We start from the raw sequence: 17400 nt of genomic DNA on the forward strand, positions 1-17400 counted from the left end.
GTGGGGCTGGTTCTGGCTCTTCAGAGGATTAGTGCAGACCCAATGGGCCAAATGGTTTCTTTTTGCACTGTAGTGATTCTATGACTATGCTCAAAAAGGTGTTGAAAATAGTGGTGTAAATCTGGAAAGAGGCAATCTCCCATTCTCATATTATTATGTGTCTATGTCACATTTGGCAAACTACCCCATCAAAAGATGGATTTTCTGCTAATCTGCCATGGTTTTTCAAGTGCAATTTGCAAATATCAACTCAGTGCAAAAATCTGTTAAATTTCAAGCACAAATTAAGTTTTGCATAGATCAAGTTTTTATGATCCAACAGGCTGGTTTATAAAGCATGCTGGGACCAATTCTGCCCATAACAATGGCCAAGCCAAGGTCCCCAGACCAAATTAATTAGCATGGTGCATTTCTGTTACTTGCACCTGTGTATGAGCCTTCAATGGGATTTTGAGAATTAAGCTTTTCTTTTGCACATTAAGTGGGCAAAGTTAAAAGTATTTTAAATAATTCAGACAGACTACTTAATTTAAAAGAAACTGGTAACTGTACACTAATGCAACTTGTGAGACAGTTCATAGCACGTTTGCCTCGGAGAAGAAAGCCATAATCCATTCCAAGACTTCAGCACAAACAAACTAATACTCAAGTACAGTATTGAATGAATACTGTACTATTATAAGTGCCATCTTTTGGATGAAATTTTAAATCAAAGCCCTGTTTACCCAGTCAGGTGGCTGGAAAAGCATCTGAACCTTGGCACTATTCCAATTGTCATCTGGAATATTTTATAATGCAAGAAAATGATAACTAAATTCCAAAATGTTTCCCAATTGTAGTGATTCATTATATACTTTACATTCTGCAGTATGACAGATAGGTTGGGTGGTAACTGGAGCAACTAATTTAATTCAGAGAACAAGCCCAATTTTGAGTGCAACTTTCATCCAGACTGCTGGCTGCATGCAAAGAATTTCTACTCCAAAGTGCTTTTTTTCCCTCATAATTTATTCTACTGAGTATGATATTCTTCTGGTCTTTAGTACATACCAAATAGTTTGAAGAAAGCCGCCATTTCTTGCCGCTGAATAATGAGACAAGGTCCTCTCGTATGCTTGGATTTTGAAATAACATTAGTATTCTTTCCATGCATTTTCTGAGCTTTTTGTACACATGACTGCTTTAACTTTGTCCTTTTCCTTTGCTGGCTTGATCTTGATCCCACAGGTTTCATCCGGACAGTAATTGAGGGTGGAGTCTGGAAGTGCAATTGGTTGTTCCTCATAATATTCTAAAAACTAAACCATATACAATATGAGGGATTATTGGACTGAGGATCAATTAGCTGACTAACAACGTGACTCCCAATTAGTGACATGAGAATTTATAGACTAAGGCTATAAATGAGTTGGGCCGAAAGTCCTGCTTCGGTGCTGTATGATTTTATAAGTCTCTGGAGTGAGTGCAAGTCAAACCTAGGCCTCTGCTTCAAGAAGTAATACTGACCTGGATATCCCAGTAGCAGGGTGTATACTTTTGTCTTAAAGCTTTAAATCGGTCCAGAAGTATTAAAATACCCCTCCAGAGTTGCAGATTTAAGTCCAACCTGCTTCAGAAATGTGTAATAACATCACTGAGCAGGTTGATTAGAAAATAGGTTAAAAATCTGAAAGAAGCCTGGTTTCAAATCTTACCTGCTCCAGAAGTAATAAAGTTGCTGAATAGGGTAATTAGATAATATCTAGAATGGGAGACATTTATACAAATTGTCTGGCAGTTAAAAATAATTTAAATATGAATGAAGTTTTCTTCTTCTGGATTCATGAGGTCAAATGCAAGAACATCATATTTCAAACAAGCAATCTCACCAATTTAGAGTCATAGAAATGTACAGCATGGAAACAGACCCTTCAGTCCAACCTGTCCACGCCGACCAGATATCCCAACCCAATCTAGTCCCACCTGTCAGCACCCGGCCCATATCTCTCCAAACCCTTCCTATTCATATGCCCATCCAAATACCTTTTAAATTTGGCAGTTGTACCACCCTCTGTGTGAAAAAGTTGCCCCTTAGGTTTCTTTTATATGTTTCCCCTCTAACCCTAAACCTATGCCCTCTAGTTCGAAAGACTTTATCTATTTTACCTATCCATGCCCCTTATGATTTTGTAAACCTCTATAAGGTCACCCTTCAACTTCTGATGCTCCAGAGAAAACAGCCCCAGCCTGTTCAGCCTCTCCCTACAGCTCAAATCCTCCAAAACTGGCAACATCCTTGTAAATCTTTTCTGAATCCTTTCAAGTTTCACAACATCTTTCCAATAGGAAGGAGACCAGAATTGCACGCAATACTCCAACAGTGGCCTAACCAATGTCATGTACAGCCACAACATGACCTCCCAACTCTTGTACTCAATACTCTAACCAATAAAAGAAAGCATACCAAACACCTTCATTATCCTATCCACCTGCGACTCCACTTTCAAGGAGCTATGAACCTGCACCCCAAGGTCTCTCTGTTCAGCAACACTCGCTAGGACCTTACCGTTAAGTGTATAAGTCCTGCTAAGATTTGCTTTCCCAAAATGCAACACCTCGCATTTATCTAAATTAAACTCCATCACTTTTCAGCCCATTGGCCCATCTGGTCAAGATCCGGTTGTAATCTGAGGTAACCTTCTTCGCTGAGAAAGTGAGGACAGCAGATGCTGGAGATCAGAGCTGAAAAATGTGTTGCTGGAAAAGCGCAGCAAGTCAGGTAGCATCCAAGGAGCAGGAGAATCGCGTTTCGGGCAAAATCCCTTCTTCCACATACATGTACATCCTGTCCCTCAGGATTCCCTCCAACTACTTGCCCACCACCGACATTAGGCTCACCGGTCCATAGTTCCCTGGCTTGTCCTTACCACCCTTCTTAAATAGCGGCACCACATTAGCCAACTTCAAGTCTACCTGTGACTACCAATGATACAAATATCTCAGCAAGAGGCCCAGCAACCACTTCTCTAGCTTCCCACAGAGTTCTAGGGTGCACCTGATCAGGTCCTGGTGATTTATCTACCTTTATGCGTTTGAAGACATCCAGCACTTCCTCCTCTGTAATATGGACATTTTGCAAGGTGTCACCATCTATTTCCCTATATTCTATATCTTCCATATGCTTTTCCACAGTAAATACTGATGCAAAATATTCATTTAGTATCTCCCCCATTTTCTGCGGCTCCACACAAAGGCTGCCCTGCTGATCTTTGAGGGGCCCTTTTGTCCTTAATGTATTTGTAAAAATGCTTTGGATTTTCCTTAATTCTATTTGTCAAAGCTATCTAATGTCCCCTTTTTGCCCTCCTGATTTCTCTCTTAAATATACTCCTACTCCCTTTATACTCTAAGGATTCACTCGATCTATCCTGTCTATACCTGACATATGCTTCCTTCTTTTTCTCAACCAAACCCTCAATTTCTTTAGTCATCCAGCATTCCCTATACCTACCAGCCTTTCCTTTCACCCTAACAGGAATTTAAACTACAGAGAAACATCTGACTGGTTAGTAATTGATTCCGATTGGACAAAGTGTTATCATAGAGAAAGCAACTAGGAACATGAAATAACTCCCCAGAGTCTGGTATCCCATCACTAAGTCACTCTTTATTTACATGTGGAGTGTCCATGACACTGATCCAGCTCCCTCTGAATCAGCTCTCAGAGTGAACAGAATATTTGTTATTTGTCAGCCAGGGTTCCCAGATTAACATTCCCAATCAGGGAATTCATTCTATGAAGTCCAAATGGGTGATCTCATTACATTCACTATATCCCTCCCATCTGCGTCCAAGGCCATCGGCCAGTTCTTTTCTTTGTAGTTCCTTCTGAGGCATTTTAGCACAGGGTCACGTTCCTCCAGTTCTGCCTCTGGGCAGTGTGTAATACACAGCAGCTCGTCTCTTGCAACTGGACCATCTAGGAAGAAATTAATTCTTTTCTTCAGGTGGCAAAGGCGTCAAGGTGACAACATCTGCCATGTCCCTAAGATTCAGAAGTATCTTCAACATTTGACTCAGAGAGGCAAAACCTGCAGGTTCCAGAAGAGTCAGAAAGGCTGTCGAGAAACTAGACTCATCTTGCTCCCACACCATTTGCAAGATCGCAGCTTTCACATTGTCCACATTCTTATTCAGGACCGTTGCACTTACCCGAACTTTATACGTCCCCACTGGATCTGACCTTGTGCTGACCATGCTTCCACTCATTCAGGGCCATTACTGTGGTTCATACACCAAAACTTTGTGCCCTGTAGTAAACTGTCTCTCTTATTTAGCAGAGTTTTGTGTTCTGCATTGATGTTCCTGATGCCATTCCACCCTCCTCACCCCCAAGGTCCAGAAAGATCAGATTTAACCAGTTGTGGAGTCTTCTCCCCATTAGCAACTCTGCTGGATCTATCCCTATAGTTGCATAAGGGATGGTCCTATAATCAAATAGGAAACAGGATGTGGCAGGTTACAGCGGGATATAGATAAGCTGCAGAACTGGGCAGAAAGGTGGCAAATGGAGTTCAATGTAGCCAAGTGTGAGGTGATTCACTTTGGTAAGAGTAACAAAAAGATGGGGTACTGGGCTAACGGCCGGATACTTGGTAGTGTGGATGAGCAGAGGGATCTTGGTGTCCATGTACACAAATCTTTGAAAGTTGCCACCCAGGTAAATAGTGCAGTGAAGAAGGCATATGGCGTACTGGCTTTTATTGGAAGAGGAATTGAGTTCCGGAGTCCTGAGGTCATGATGCAGTTGTATAAGACTCTGGTACGGCCGCATCTGGAATATTGTGTGCAGTTTTGGTCGCCATACTATAGGAAGGATGTGGAGGCACTGGAACGGGTGCAGAGGAGGTTTACCAGGATGTTGCCTGGTATGGAAGGAAAATCGTATGAGGAAAGACTGAGGCACTTGGGGCTGTTTTCACTAGAGAAAAGAAGGTTTAGGGGTGACTTGATAGAGGTGTACAAGATGATTAGGGATTTAGATAGGGTTGACAGTGAGAATCTTTTTCCATATGGAGGATAGTGGGCTAGTGTAGGTTAGGTGGGCTTGGATCGGCGCAACATCGAGGGCCGAAGGGCCTGTACTGCGCTGTATTCTTCTACGTTTTATGTTCTAAGCCTGCCTTCAAAGTTTGGACTGCTCTTCCAGCCAGACCATTGGATGATGGATGGTATGGAGTAGTCCTTAAATGTGAAATACCATTCCACTTCAGGGAATATTCAAACTCCCCGTTATCTGTGGTCAACACTTCCATGAGTTTGTGTATTGCAAAAGATGTGCGTAGTTTTTCTACTGTCATCCCTGTGGTTGAAGAATTAATTGTATGAATGTCCAGCCACTTTAAGTGAGCATCCACAATGACTTTACTGCTCCTCGGATGCTGCCTGAACTGCTGTGCTTTTCCAGCACCACTAATACAGAATCTGGTTTCCAGCATCTGCAGTCATTGTTTTTACCTAAGAATATTAAGCCTGGTCTTATTGACTTGGTCACCCAAGTAGGTCACTTGGGGTGCCTAGAACACACGTTTTTCCTAAGGCATACATATGCCTGGAAGTAACAGCTGAGGACTATATCCAGGTTCTCTAAGTGCTCCTGATTGATTGGTCTTCCCTGTTAGTAGCATGTCATCTAGATAAATGGCGACCTGCAGTTGACCTTGTAAAATGTTCTCCATCATCTGTTGAAAAATTACACAGCCTGACAATATCCCAAGTGGCAGCCTTGTGTATTGATACAAACATTTATGGGTATTAATTGCAGCATACGTTTGAAAGTCCTCATCTAACCGCAATTGCTAATACAAACTGTTCATGTCCAGCTTCATGAAAGACAATGCCCTCTGCCAGCTTTATGTATAAATCTTTTATGTGAGAAATTTGGTATTTATCCTGGTGCAAAAAGCTGTTTGTTATTTGTTTAAAATCCCCACAAATGCAAACTGACCCTTCGGGCTTCACAATTGGTACTACCACTGCTGCCCATTCCATAAGCTGGGCTGGTATCGGCCTCTATTAGAACTGAGTGACTATTTAACCAGAAGTTTATTTTGATTCGTTCTGATTTAGATGTTACTAAGCAATTCAACAGTTCCAAACCACAAGTAAGTGGACTTATAGGGTGTGCACTTGCCTGAATACCGACCTATGAGTTCTTTTACTCAATTTAGGTCGAGAGTCACATGCCGGCAGTAATTAACAATGGTTTTGTAGAAGCCCTACAGTGTGGAAACAGGCCCTTCGACCCTACAAGTCCACACTGACCCTCCGAACAATATCCCACCAAACCCATTCCGCATTAATCTACATTTACCCCTAACCTATACATCCCTTTGCCAGCCTGGATTCTAAAGAAATTTTAATTGCTTGGCCCAGGCTTGGCTTTATTTTCACGTTTGCTATAGGTTGATCTAGAGTACCTCTGTTCAGGTTATATCGTGAGTGAGGCTATGCAATTGCCTTCACTGATGTGTTGTTCCCCAAGCTCAGTTGTACTGGCAAGGGTGTCCACTTCCATCAGAACGTGCTGTAACTCATATGTGCCACTTGCCACAATTTCCAATGATGTCGTCAGTTGTACTGACTGTTTGAAATCCAGATGGGCCTCAGCTAGGAAATTCTTTTGCATGGTTACATCATTAGTCCCACATACCAAATAGTCTCTCAGCATCTGATTAAGGGTTAAATTAAAGTCACATGCATCACCTAGTCAAAAATCTCAATATGGATTCCCCGGTTCTTGAATTTCCAAGTAAAACAACAGCACCTCAGAAATAAAAGGAGACTTGGGGTCATAATATTCCTTAACTAAATTCATCAACTCTTGAAAGGTTTTAGTATCTGGTGCCTCAGGGAGTGTTAGGCCTGAATAACTGAACAGGCTGCAGGAGAACAAACTGTTAGGAGAATTATGGATTAGTGGTGCTGGAAGAGCACAGCAGTTCAGGCAGCATCTTGAACTGCTGTGCTCTTCCAGCACCACTAATCCAGAATCTGGTTTCCAGCATCTGCAGTCATTGTTTTTACCTGTTAGGAGAATTATTCAGTGCTTTTCATCAGCTTCAATGTCATTTGCCCAGAAAAGATAACATTTTTTTCACATACTAGAGCCAGTCTTCAATGGCAGGATCGAACGAGTCAAGCTTCCCAAATAATGGCATGATATCAGAAAGGCTTACTCCAACTCAAAGACGACTGTTGCACGTGAGTTTCTTCGGGAACGTGCTTTACTCTCGTCACCACAGACGCTAGTATCCCATCATCGAGTCACCCATTATTTACACATGGAGAGTCCTTGACACTGAACCATTTTTCACTGAACAAGTTCTCAGACTGACAGGATGTCTGACAGTTTTGTTCCTATCTGTAATCTAGAACTTCCTGAACGGACCAGATTCAGAGCCCCAATCAAAGAACTCATATTCTATAAGGTCTACCTGGCTGACCTTGTCACAATCACTATTCCAGGTACTTCAAAAAGAGACATGAGGACCTGTTTTCTGAAGACAAAAGCGATGTTCAAGCCTTGTCCCTTTTCAAAAAAAAGTTACATAGGTGTTTGGAGAACTAAACAAGGCAAAACTTAGCTAAAAGTACAAGGACTAGGGGACACAGATTGAACATAGGATTTAGGCAAGAGGTGGGAGATGATGGCATGGTGATATTGTTAAGGCCGTAAAAAATAGGAACAGGAGTAAGCTGTTCAGCCCCTTGACCATGATCCACGATTCAACAGGATCATAGATGATCAACATTCTTCATGTCCATCTTCCTGCCCTTTAGCTGTAAACCTATCTCCACCTTAAATATACACAAAGATTCTGCTCCCGCTGCTCTCTGTGGAAAGCAGTTCTAGTGACTCACAACCCTCTCAAAAGGTAGAAGACAGAGGGTGGTAGTGGAGGGTTGTTTTTCAGATTGGAGGCCTCTGACCAGTGGAGTGCCACAAGGATCGGTGCTGGGTCCTCCACTTTTTGTCATTTACATAAATGATTTGGATGCGAGCATAAGAGGTACAGTTAGTAAGTTTGCAGATGACACCAAAATTGGAGGTGTAGTGAACAGCGAAGAGGGTTACCTCAGATTACAACAGGATCTGGACCAGATGGGCCAATGGGCTGAGAAGTGACAGATGGAGTTTAATTAAGATAAATGCATTTTGGGAAAGCAAATCTTAGCAGGACTTATACACTTAAAGGTAAGATCCTAGGGAGTGAACAGAGAGACCTTGGGAGTGCAGGTTCATAGCTCCTTGAAAAGTGGAGTCACAGGTAGATAGGATAGTGAAAGCGGCGTGTGGTATGCTTTCCTTTATTGGTCAGAGTATTGAGTACACGAATTGGGAGGTCATGTTGCGGCTCTACAGAACATTGGCTAGGCCACTGTTGGAATATTGCGTGCAATTCTGGTCTCCTTCCTAACAGAAAGATGTTGTGAAACTTGAAAGGACTCAGAAAAGCTTTACAAGGATGTTGCCAGGGTTGGAGGATTTGAGCTATAGGAAGAGGCTGAACAGGCTGGGGCTGTTTTCCCTGGAGCATTGGAGGCTGAAGAGTGACCTTATAGAGGTTTACAAAATTATGAGGGGCATAGATAGGGTAAATAGGCGAAGTCTTTTCACTGGGGTCAGGGAGTCCAGAACTAGAGGGCATAGGTTTAGGGTGAGAGGGGTAAGATATAAAAGAGACCTTAGGGGCAACTTTTTCACGCAGAGGGTGGTACGGGTATGGAATGAGCTGCCAGAGGAAGCAGTGGAGGCCGGTACAATTGCAATTAGTGCTGGCTTTAAGGGCAAAATGGCCTACTCCTGCACATTTTGTCTATTGTCTATTGCAACATTTAAGAGGCATTTGGATGCGTATATGAATAGGAAGGGTTTGGAGGGATATGGGACTAGATTGGGTTGGATTATCTGGTCGGCATGGACGGGTTGGACCGAAGGGTTTGTTTCCACGCTGTACATCTCTATGACTCTATGTCAACCTTAAATTGGTATCCTTTTATTCTGCAACTAGCCAAAAGACTAGTATTCCAGAGACCCAGGTATTGCTCTGGGGACCTAGGTTTGAATCCCACCGTGACAGAAGTTGCAACTTCAATTTGAAAAAACATTAAATAGAACTAAAAAGTCTAACAATGACTAAGAAGTAATTGATAATTGTTATAAAAGCCCATCAGGTTCACCAATTTCCTTTAGGGGAGGAAATCCACCATCCTTATCTAATGTATTTTACATGAGATTCCAGACCCATAGCAATGTGGTTGACTCCTAACTGCCCTCTGAAATCACGAAGCAAGCAATCTGTTCTATCAAACTTCTAAAAAGTCTTAAACACTATATTGTTAACTAAGCACAGACTTAGCACTGGAAACAATAATGGCAGATTCTGCAAAGTCCTCCTTGCTAATATCTGGGGAGAGCTGTCTTACTGACTACTCAAGCTTGACAAAATTATGCACAAGGAATAATACCTTTTTGTTCATGTTCCAGACAACAAGAACAAGCGTGTTCTGACCAACCATCACAAAGGTGCCAGGACAGTGGGATACACTTGGGACAAAGTTGCCTGGAAATCCCCAACACTGACTCTAGACCTCATGAAGAAACCTCTTACTGATAACCATCTACTGCCCAAACCACTCTCCATGGCTGATGAATCAGTACTCATCCATATTCAACTGCATTTGTTGAGGAAGGACTGAGGGAAATATTGCAGATGTAGATCAAGTAGAGGGGAATTTTAACATTTTCCATTAAAGGCAGTTCATTATAAAGAATGTAATAACAGACCAAGAGTAGCTCAACATAACCAAAACTTACAGAAGTGGTTCAAACATAGAGTCAGAATTATTACATAGGTGAATCACTCCAGCCCAAGCAACATTCTGGTGAATCTCTTCTGCACTCTCTCTAGACCAATGAGATCCTTCCTCTAATGTGGTGACTGGAACTGCATATGTTATGCCTTACAGCTCCATCACAACCTCCCTCCTCTGCTATTTAATGCTTTGACTAATAAAGGCAAGTCTTCCACATACTTCCTTAACTACCTTATCTTCCTATCACTTTCAGGATCTATGGACACGTACATCATGGCCCCTCTGATCCTCTAACTTCATAGAGTCCTATCATTCAATGTGCATACCCTGGTCTTATTAGTCTATCCAAAATGCTTCACCTCACACTTTTCAGGATTAAATTCTATTTGCCACTCTTCAGCCCATCTGACTAGCCATTTATACCATCCTGTAGTCTAAGGTTTTCCTCCTTTTTACCACACCATCAATTTTTGTATTGTCTGCAAATGTACTGATATTACTTCCTACAATCATCTACAAGACAGTGAGGTCTGCAGATGCTGGAGTTGAGAGTGTGTTGCTGGAAAAGCACAGCAGGTCAGGCAACATCCGAGGAGCAGGAAAATCGATTTTTGGGCCAGAACCCTTCATCAGGATTCCTGATGAAGGGCTCCGGCCTGAAATATCAATTTTCCTGCTCCTCAGATGCTACCTGGTCTGCTATGCTTTTTTTGCAACACACTCTCAACTTCCTACATTCACGTCTACACCATTAATGCACATGACAAACAACAAGGAATCCAGTACTAAACCCTACCATACACCATGAGACACAGGCATCCAGGTACAAAAGGTCACAGTTGTGAGAAGAAATTGGATAGGCTGGGTTTGTTTTCTTTTGAGCAGAGAAGACTGAGGTTTGTGGGGAAGGCGAGTCTGTAAAACATGCTGTCTGAAAGGGTAGTGTAAGCTGGCACTCTCACAACATTTAAGAAACACTTGGATGGATATTTAAAATGCCAGGGTAGATTAGGCTACAGACTAAATGGAGAAAGTGAGGACTGCAGATGCTGGAGATCAGAGCTGAAAATGTGTTCCTGAAGAAGGGCTTATGCCCGAAATGTCGATTCTCCTGTTCCTTGGATGCTGCCTGACCTGCTGCGCTTTTACAGCAACACATTTTCAGTACAGACCAAATGGGATTAGTGTAGTTTGGTGTTTGTTGGTCAGTATAGACATGGTGGGCTGAAGGGCCTGTTTCTATGATATATGATTCTATGAGTAGGTCAAGAACTAATGAGAGGCCCTTTTTCTACCACGTGGATTAAGGACTTCGACACAAACATTCATAGTACTACAACATAGAGAACCTTAAGATTGGTCCATATTTTGCAAAATGAGCATCATAAAGGACGACTACATGAAAATATTGATAGTTGACCATAGGAAATCCCTTACCTCCTGATATTGTTCAAACAAATGCACCGCACCGCTTCAATCATAAAAGATACAGCTTATTCTTAAAGGTCCAAAGAAAAAGCCAATTACTGTGGATGCTGGAAATAAATAGAATGCTGTCAAAACTTAGCAGGTCAGGCAGCATCTGTGGAGAGAAAAACAATTAATATTGAATCCGGTGTGACTCTTCTTCAGAGCCAAAATTTGCAAAGAGCAATCAAGAAAGCAAGACCTGGATACTGACCTGGACACTGATGGGCTGCAGATAATAACAGTTTCAGTATCCCTACTTCTTCAAGGAGGAGATGGGGAAAGGAAGAACCATTAAGTCAAGTCCTAAATTTAAAAACAATCAATGAAAGAATGATTAATACCTGAAAAACGACTGAGCAAATAAAGTAAAATAAAAACCATTATTAGAAAAAGTTCTAGCGTAAATGCATTACTGCACTCTTCCAGCATTCATTATAGAAAGTGAAAGGCTTAATGTGATTTACTACAACTTAAAGCATGATCAAAATAAGAGTTCCAGCTACAACTGAAAGCTAAATATTTTGAATATTGACTTGCTTTAATCACTCTTAACGTAAGTGATCAGAGGAAAATGAGACTGAAAATGTTTGAAAATTTCTACAGCATTTATCTGAGCAAAAGTGTAATGTTTTGTAATTACTGCACTATGCTATGCCACATGAAGAAATTTAGGAAAAGATTCTTGACCTTGATTTTAATTCTCCTCACCTAGCAGGGCAAGTTCAGCAAGGGTGAGATAGGATGAAAGTCTTGATATCCTCTCTTCTGCCTTAATCTTATCAATTCAATGTTAAAGTGCAGGTGAAAAGGACAATTGTCCCAAACCCACAGGGATCCTGTTGAACCAAGCAAGTCATAATTCAATGACATCATCAGGACTGAACGAGGGACTTGATTAAAGAGGGGGGGGGGGGGTAATATTAGTTAGGCCCCCAAGTCAAACCTGCTTGAATTAAGCTGCATTTGAGGTCCATTAATTAAAAATTATCATAGCCATAAGGCTCTTTTAGGTCACAAAAGAATTGTTGATTTACTCCACTGATTTAGGCATGCACACTTAGTGTTGTATGAAAGAAGATACAGTTAGCACCTCACCCCGCCCCCAAAATACCCCTTGATAAGGTTGGATGACATCACGACACACAAATGAAGGGCCCTCTTGTGCAGCAGAGGTAGTGTCCCTACCAATGGACTGGGGGGGGTTACATTTTCAAGTCCCAACTGCATCATTAGTGTGTAATAACACATCAATTAGGAAAAATAGGTTAGATAGAAAAAGTGTTTTACCTTCATCCAGTTTCTCACAACTGGGCTCACTCTCCACTATCACCACTTAACCTAGCCACCTGGCACTGTTTCTACAGTTCCTTCTGCTGCAATTTGCCACTCCCTACATCTTGCCAGTCAGTAATACATCAGTTTTGGAGATGCATATACTTAAATCAAGATTTAAAATTGCTCCACTGAGTTTACTACTTATTCAGTCCCAACCATGCATATTCCACCCTAAATTAAAAATAGGCCTGCTCTTCCTTTGGAGAAAAATTGGTAAATATTTAGAAGTACTAGAAAGTGGAACAGGACAGTGGAATAAGTTTTGGGCTGCTCAGCAAAGGACTAACGGAGACACAAAGAGCTAGCTAGAATTTAAAGCTACCACTTCTTTTAGTCACTCATGCAAATTATTGGAAGTTTATAGCTGCCACTGAGGTAGTGGTGGTCAGTTAATCTTTTGAACAGTATGCTGTAGGTGCACCCCATGTGCTGTTAAACTAGGGTTTTGACCCAGTGACTGTGAAAGAACGGATTCAGTTCCAAATCAGAATTGTGCACTTCTTAGAGAACTCCACAGCTGTTCCTGTGTACTGCTGCCTTTGTCTATATAGCTAGTGAAGGTCATGGGTTGGTAAGGTACAGTCAAGCGAGACTTAGTAAAATGCTGTAGTGAATTCTAGATGTAAGCACCACAGAGTGAGTGCTTAAGGTTGTGAATGTGATGTTGACCAGGCAAGCTGCTTTGTCCAGCATGATGTTGAGTTCTCAGTTGTTGTTTATACTGCACTCAGAGGCGACTGGAATGGTGCAACATGTTCCTGACAAGCCTTCCAGATGATAGACAAGGTTTGGGGAGTCAAAAAGTTAGTCAGTTGCTGAAAAATTACCAACATTTGGTGAACTGTTGCAGCACTACTATTTATCTAAGATGGTGGTAGCAGAGTAGGCAGCATCGGAGTTCCTCAGGCCAGGGCTCGTCCATTCTGTCTGCTTTTTCTTTCTTTTCGCGTTCATCCTCTCTTTAATCTATTTACTGCTGTTGAAAACTGTAGCTTGGAGTAGCAGTGCAGGGCAGGCCGAAGGCATGGAGCGGAACAGACTGCAGGCCCGAGTGACGTGGGGACAGCCAGCAGGCTGGGTGGCCCGAGCTGAGCAGGGACGGCCAGCGGGCTGCAGTCCCAAGTGGAGCGGGGACAGTTTTGAACTGGGGAACCAGTGCAGATGGTCAGTGGTGTGAGAGCTCGGTCTGGCTATGTTTGGAAGCCCCTTGTGCTGATCTGCTATAGGCCCTTCATAGAAAGACTGTAATGTTTATCTTCTTAACTTGCACATTTTTCTAACCAACACTATGAATAACGGTAAGGTAATGTAAATTTTTCCTTTATTTCCCCCTTTATTTCTCTATTTTCTTTTGGAAGATCTGTACCTAGGTACTTTGTGGGGCGACATTGTAAACTTTTCACTGTACTCTTATACTCGAGAACAAGTGACAATTAAGGATATTTTATTCTATATGGCTGGTCAAAAGCTTCTGGTTAATGTTAACCACTATAATGGTGATAGTGAGGATTTCAGCATTGCTAAAGCTGTTGAATGTCAAGGAGAGATGGTTAGACTGTAACTTGTTGGAAATGAACATTATTTGACACTTGTGTAATGCAAATATGACTTGCCATTTGTCATCCCAAGCCTGGATACTACCCAGGTCTTGCTGTATTTGGACATAGACACAGTGTGAGGAGTCTCAAATGGTGCTGAACAAAAATTGTCAGCAAACATCTCCAATTGACCTTATGGTGGAGGGAAGGTCATTGATGCAGCTAAAGATAATTGGGCCTACAATACTACTCTAGCTTTGTGGTATCTTGTGGTGAGTAGTAGTATCCCTACCATTAAACCAGGAGATTGGACTTCAAACCTGCCTGTTCCAGAGGTACTATAACATGTATGAACATGTTGATTAAAAACATCATAGTCATAGATATATTACAGCAATACAAACAGACCCTTCGGTCCAACTCATCCATGCTGACCAGATATCCCAACCAAATCTATCTATTCTGATATTAGCACCAACAGGATCCAAAAACATTCGCTGGATTCCTGTTGGGAAAAGGGGGGTACTCTGACTTCATAGTGTCCTCACCTCTGGGCCAAGAGGCCTGGGTTCAAATCCCACCTGCTCCAGAAGTGTTCAAACACATCTCTGAACAGGCTGATTAGAAAATATCTATTATGGCTTAGTTGGGTGATGTGGTAGTGTCCCTAATTCTGAGCTACCACCTGCTCTAGACATTAGCACAAACACTCTCCTTCTCAACCTCTCCCCTCATGTAAGGCCCGGTGGCTCTCTGGTTAATGAGAGAGCAGACTGGCTCAAGGGCTCCGAACTAAGAGACCCAGATTCAAATCCCCACCTGCCGAAGAGTTAATAACATCTTTAACCAGGTTGATTAATGATATCTATCCTGGCTTAGTAAGCATCAAACTTTCAATCTGAGGTCCAGGGTTCAAGTCCCTGTCTGGGTGTTATTTAGGTTCAGTGGTGCAATAGTAGTGTCCCTACCTGGGAGCCAGAAGGACTGGGTTCAGATCCCACCTGTTTCAGAGGTGTACCTTAACCTCCCTGGACAGCTTGATCAGAAAATATCTATCTTGATTTAGTGGGTTTTTGTGTTGCCATGATAGTGTCTCTATCAATGACCAGGAGGCAAACATTCAAATCCTACCTGCATCAGAAATGTCTGAATAGTTTGCTTAGAAAGAACCTTGACTCTTGTTACACAGTTATAATGTCCTTACCTCTGAGCCAAGGTGGCCTGGATACAAGTCCCAACTGCTCCAGATATAACATTTTTGTGATAACATCTCTATACAGGCTGTTTAAGAAAATGTTCACCCTTTAAACTGGGGCCTCCTGTGGTGCAGTGGTAGCATTCCATCCTCTGAGCCAGGACACCTGGGTCCAAGTCCTGTGTGTGCATCATACAATTTTGAGCAGGTTGATAAAATAATCACCGAATCAAAACTCCAATTTGGATTTTGCTACAATTCCTTGATGCCACACAAGCCATGTAGTGCCTTGATGTCAAGGGTGGTCACTCTTACCTCACTTTCTGAATTCAATTATGTTATTTAATATTGGACTAAACAGTGTAAAGGCAATAGCTAAGTGTCAGAGGCAGAACACAAACTGTACATTAGAAAGCAGGTTACTGTCAGATAAGTGCTACTCCACAGATTTGTTAAAGAACAGAAAGAGGCCATTTAGTCCATCATGTCATCGCATATTACTTCATAGCACTGTTGATGATCCCTTCTTTACTTTGCTGATGACCAACAGTGCAAGGTGGTAATTTCATCAAATTGGATTTGGTTCTCCAGGGCATTAACTTGAATCTTCTGCTAGGAGCATCACCAGTGCACCAAAGCCCATTATTCTTTAAACACCACACACTGGAGCTCCAACCCCATGTTAATTTCTTAAGAGAACATTTCTCAACCATTTCTTTCAACTCAGGTTGACCATCCACCACACAGAACCATTTCACAATACTTTGTTAACACCTGTTGAACAAAAAACTGGAAAACACGTGCATACTATTTTGTTCTGCAATCCAATCCAATTTTGCAACACAAAACTGTGTCCCATTGACAAATCCACAACTTACAAACCCCACCCGCAGCCCAAATTGCAAGGAAGAGTTGTTGCTAGAAAGATTCCACTGGTGGTTCATTCCTTTAGGACACCCAAATCAAACCAAACAAAAAGATCTAAACTATACAACAGTTGTAGCTCTTCTTGACAAGCTGCCAGCAAATGGCGCCTCTTTTAAGTAGAGTCCTCAACTCTCTCCCATTTTGAACTTGAAACGAAGCTTAACCGTCGAACATAACTTTGGATTCATGTTTGATGTTCTTTGGTGGTATTTATCTTACCTAAAGAGAGCACATTAGCCAATAAGTCACCTTCAATCCCCGGCTCTCCTGGGTGAAGGGGGGGGGAGGAGGAGACCCTTTGCTCGCGCTGCTAGCCTCGTGCCACAGAACGCGCTACAAACCCCCTCGCGCCCCGCCCTTTACGGCCTCCTTCCGAGAAATAGGCCACTCGCCTCCCATTGGCTCTGAGCTCGGCGGAGACGGACCAATCCCTCCCGTCCGACCCTGCGCCGGCGCGTCGCGCGTGAGAAATCAAACCGATCATTTTGGAATGTGTCGCATGCGGCTTTTAAATGGTGAAGGGGGAAGGGCGTGAGGGGGCTCGGAGCGGTGAGGGGACAAGCGAAAGAACAAGGGATGGGATTGTGGGTCATTGGTTACCGCTGCAGCCTCACACGTAGCCTGACATTTTTGAGGACATTTTAGTGTATGAAAATTGTTTTTGCAGCAAAGGCTAACAGGTCTGTGACACACATTAGTCATCTTTGAGAGCACATAATGACTCTCAATTCACATTCTCTTCCAAGGCCCAGCTGGTAGCTTCGACCTCTATTGTTCAGCACTCCAATTCCAGGAAGCAAGGCAAAGGCTGTGTTTTCTTTCTTAAGCTTCCCATATCTTCTCGCATGCTAGCTAAAACCAAACCTTGGAGAATGGTGCAGCCATTCTGCTGAAGCTCTGAGGAGCTTTCTGCCTCTGGCTGTTTCAGGTCCACTGGAAAATCAACATGTGCTGGAATGCCTAGCTCATAAAATTTAAAATCTTTATACTTACTAATTGTATCTCTCAAATTGATGATACTAGTATTATGAAGTGTCCTGGTTTGGTATTTATCCACCAAAAGCTACCAGCAAGAAA

At 42.3% G+C, this 17400-nt stretch overlaps 1 protein-coding gene across 4 annotated transcripts in view; it reads right to left on the minus strand.

The window, feature by feature from the left end:
- The window catches only part of spdya (speedy/RINGO cell cycle regulator family member A), a 45521-nt gene extending 28822 nt beyond the window's left edge, over positions 1–16699 (minus strand). Inside the window, exons 1-4 of one of the 4 annotated variants that reach the window (XM_043687218.1) lie at positions 16543–16699; positions 11540–11631; positions 11296–11440; positions 1051–1258 (exon numbers count right to left, since the gene is read on the minus strand). In XM_043687218.1, the coding sequence (XP_043543153.1) occupies positions 1051–1234 (184 nt within the window). In that variant the 5' untranslated portion in view covers positions 1235–1258; positions 11296–11440; positions 11540–11631; positions 16543–16699. Of the gene's footprint in view, positions 1–1050; positions 1299–11295; positions 11441–11539; positions 11632–12015; positions 12109–16542 lie in introns of those variants that run through there. The other 3 variants (XM_043687215.1, XM_043687216.1, XM_043687217.1) reach the window with 3 other exon arrangements.
- Between the last annotated feature and the right edge of the window lie 701 nt (positions 16700–17400).

Source organism: Chiloscyllium plagiosum, chromosome 3, assembly GCF_004010195.1.
Source record: "Chiloscyllium plagiosum isolate BGI_BamShark_2017 chromosome 3, ASM401019v2, whole genome shotgun sequence".
Classification (NCBI taxonomy): Eukaryota; Metazoa; Chordata; class Chondrichthyes; order Orectolobiformes; family Hemiscylliidae; genus Chiloscyllium; species Chiloscyllium plagiosum.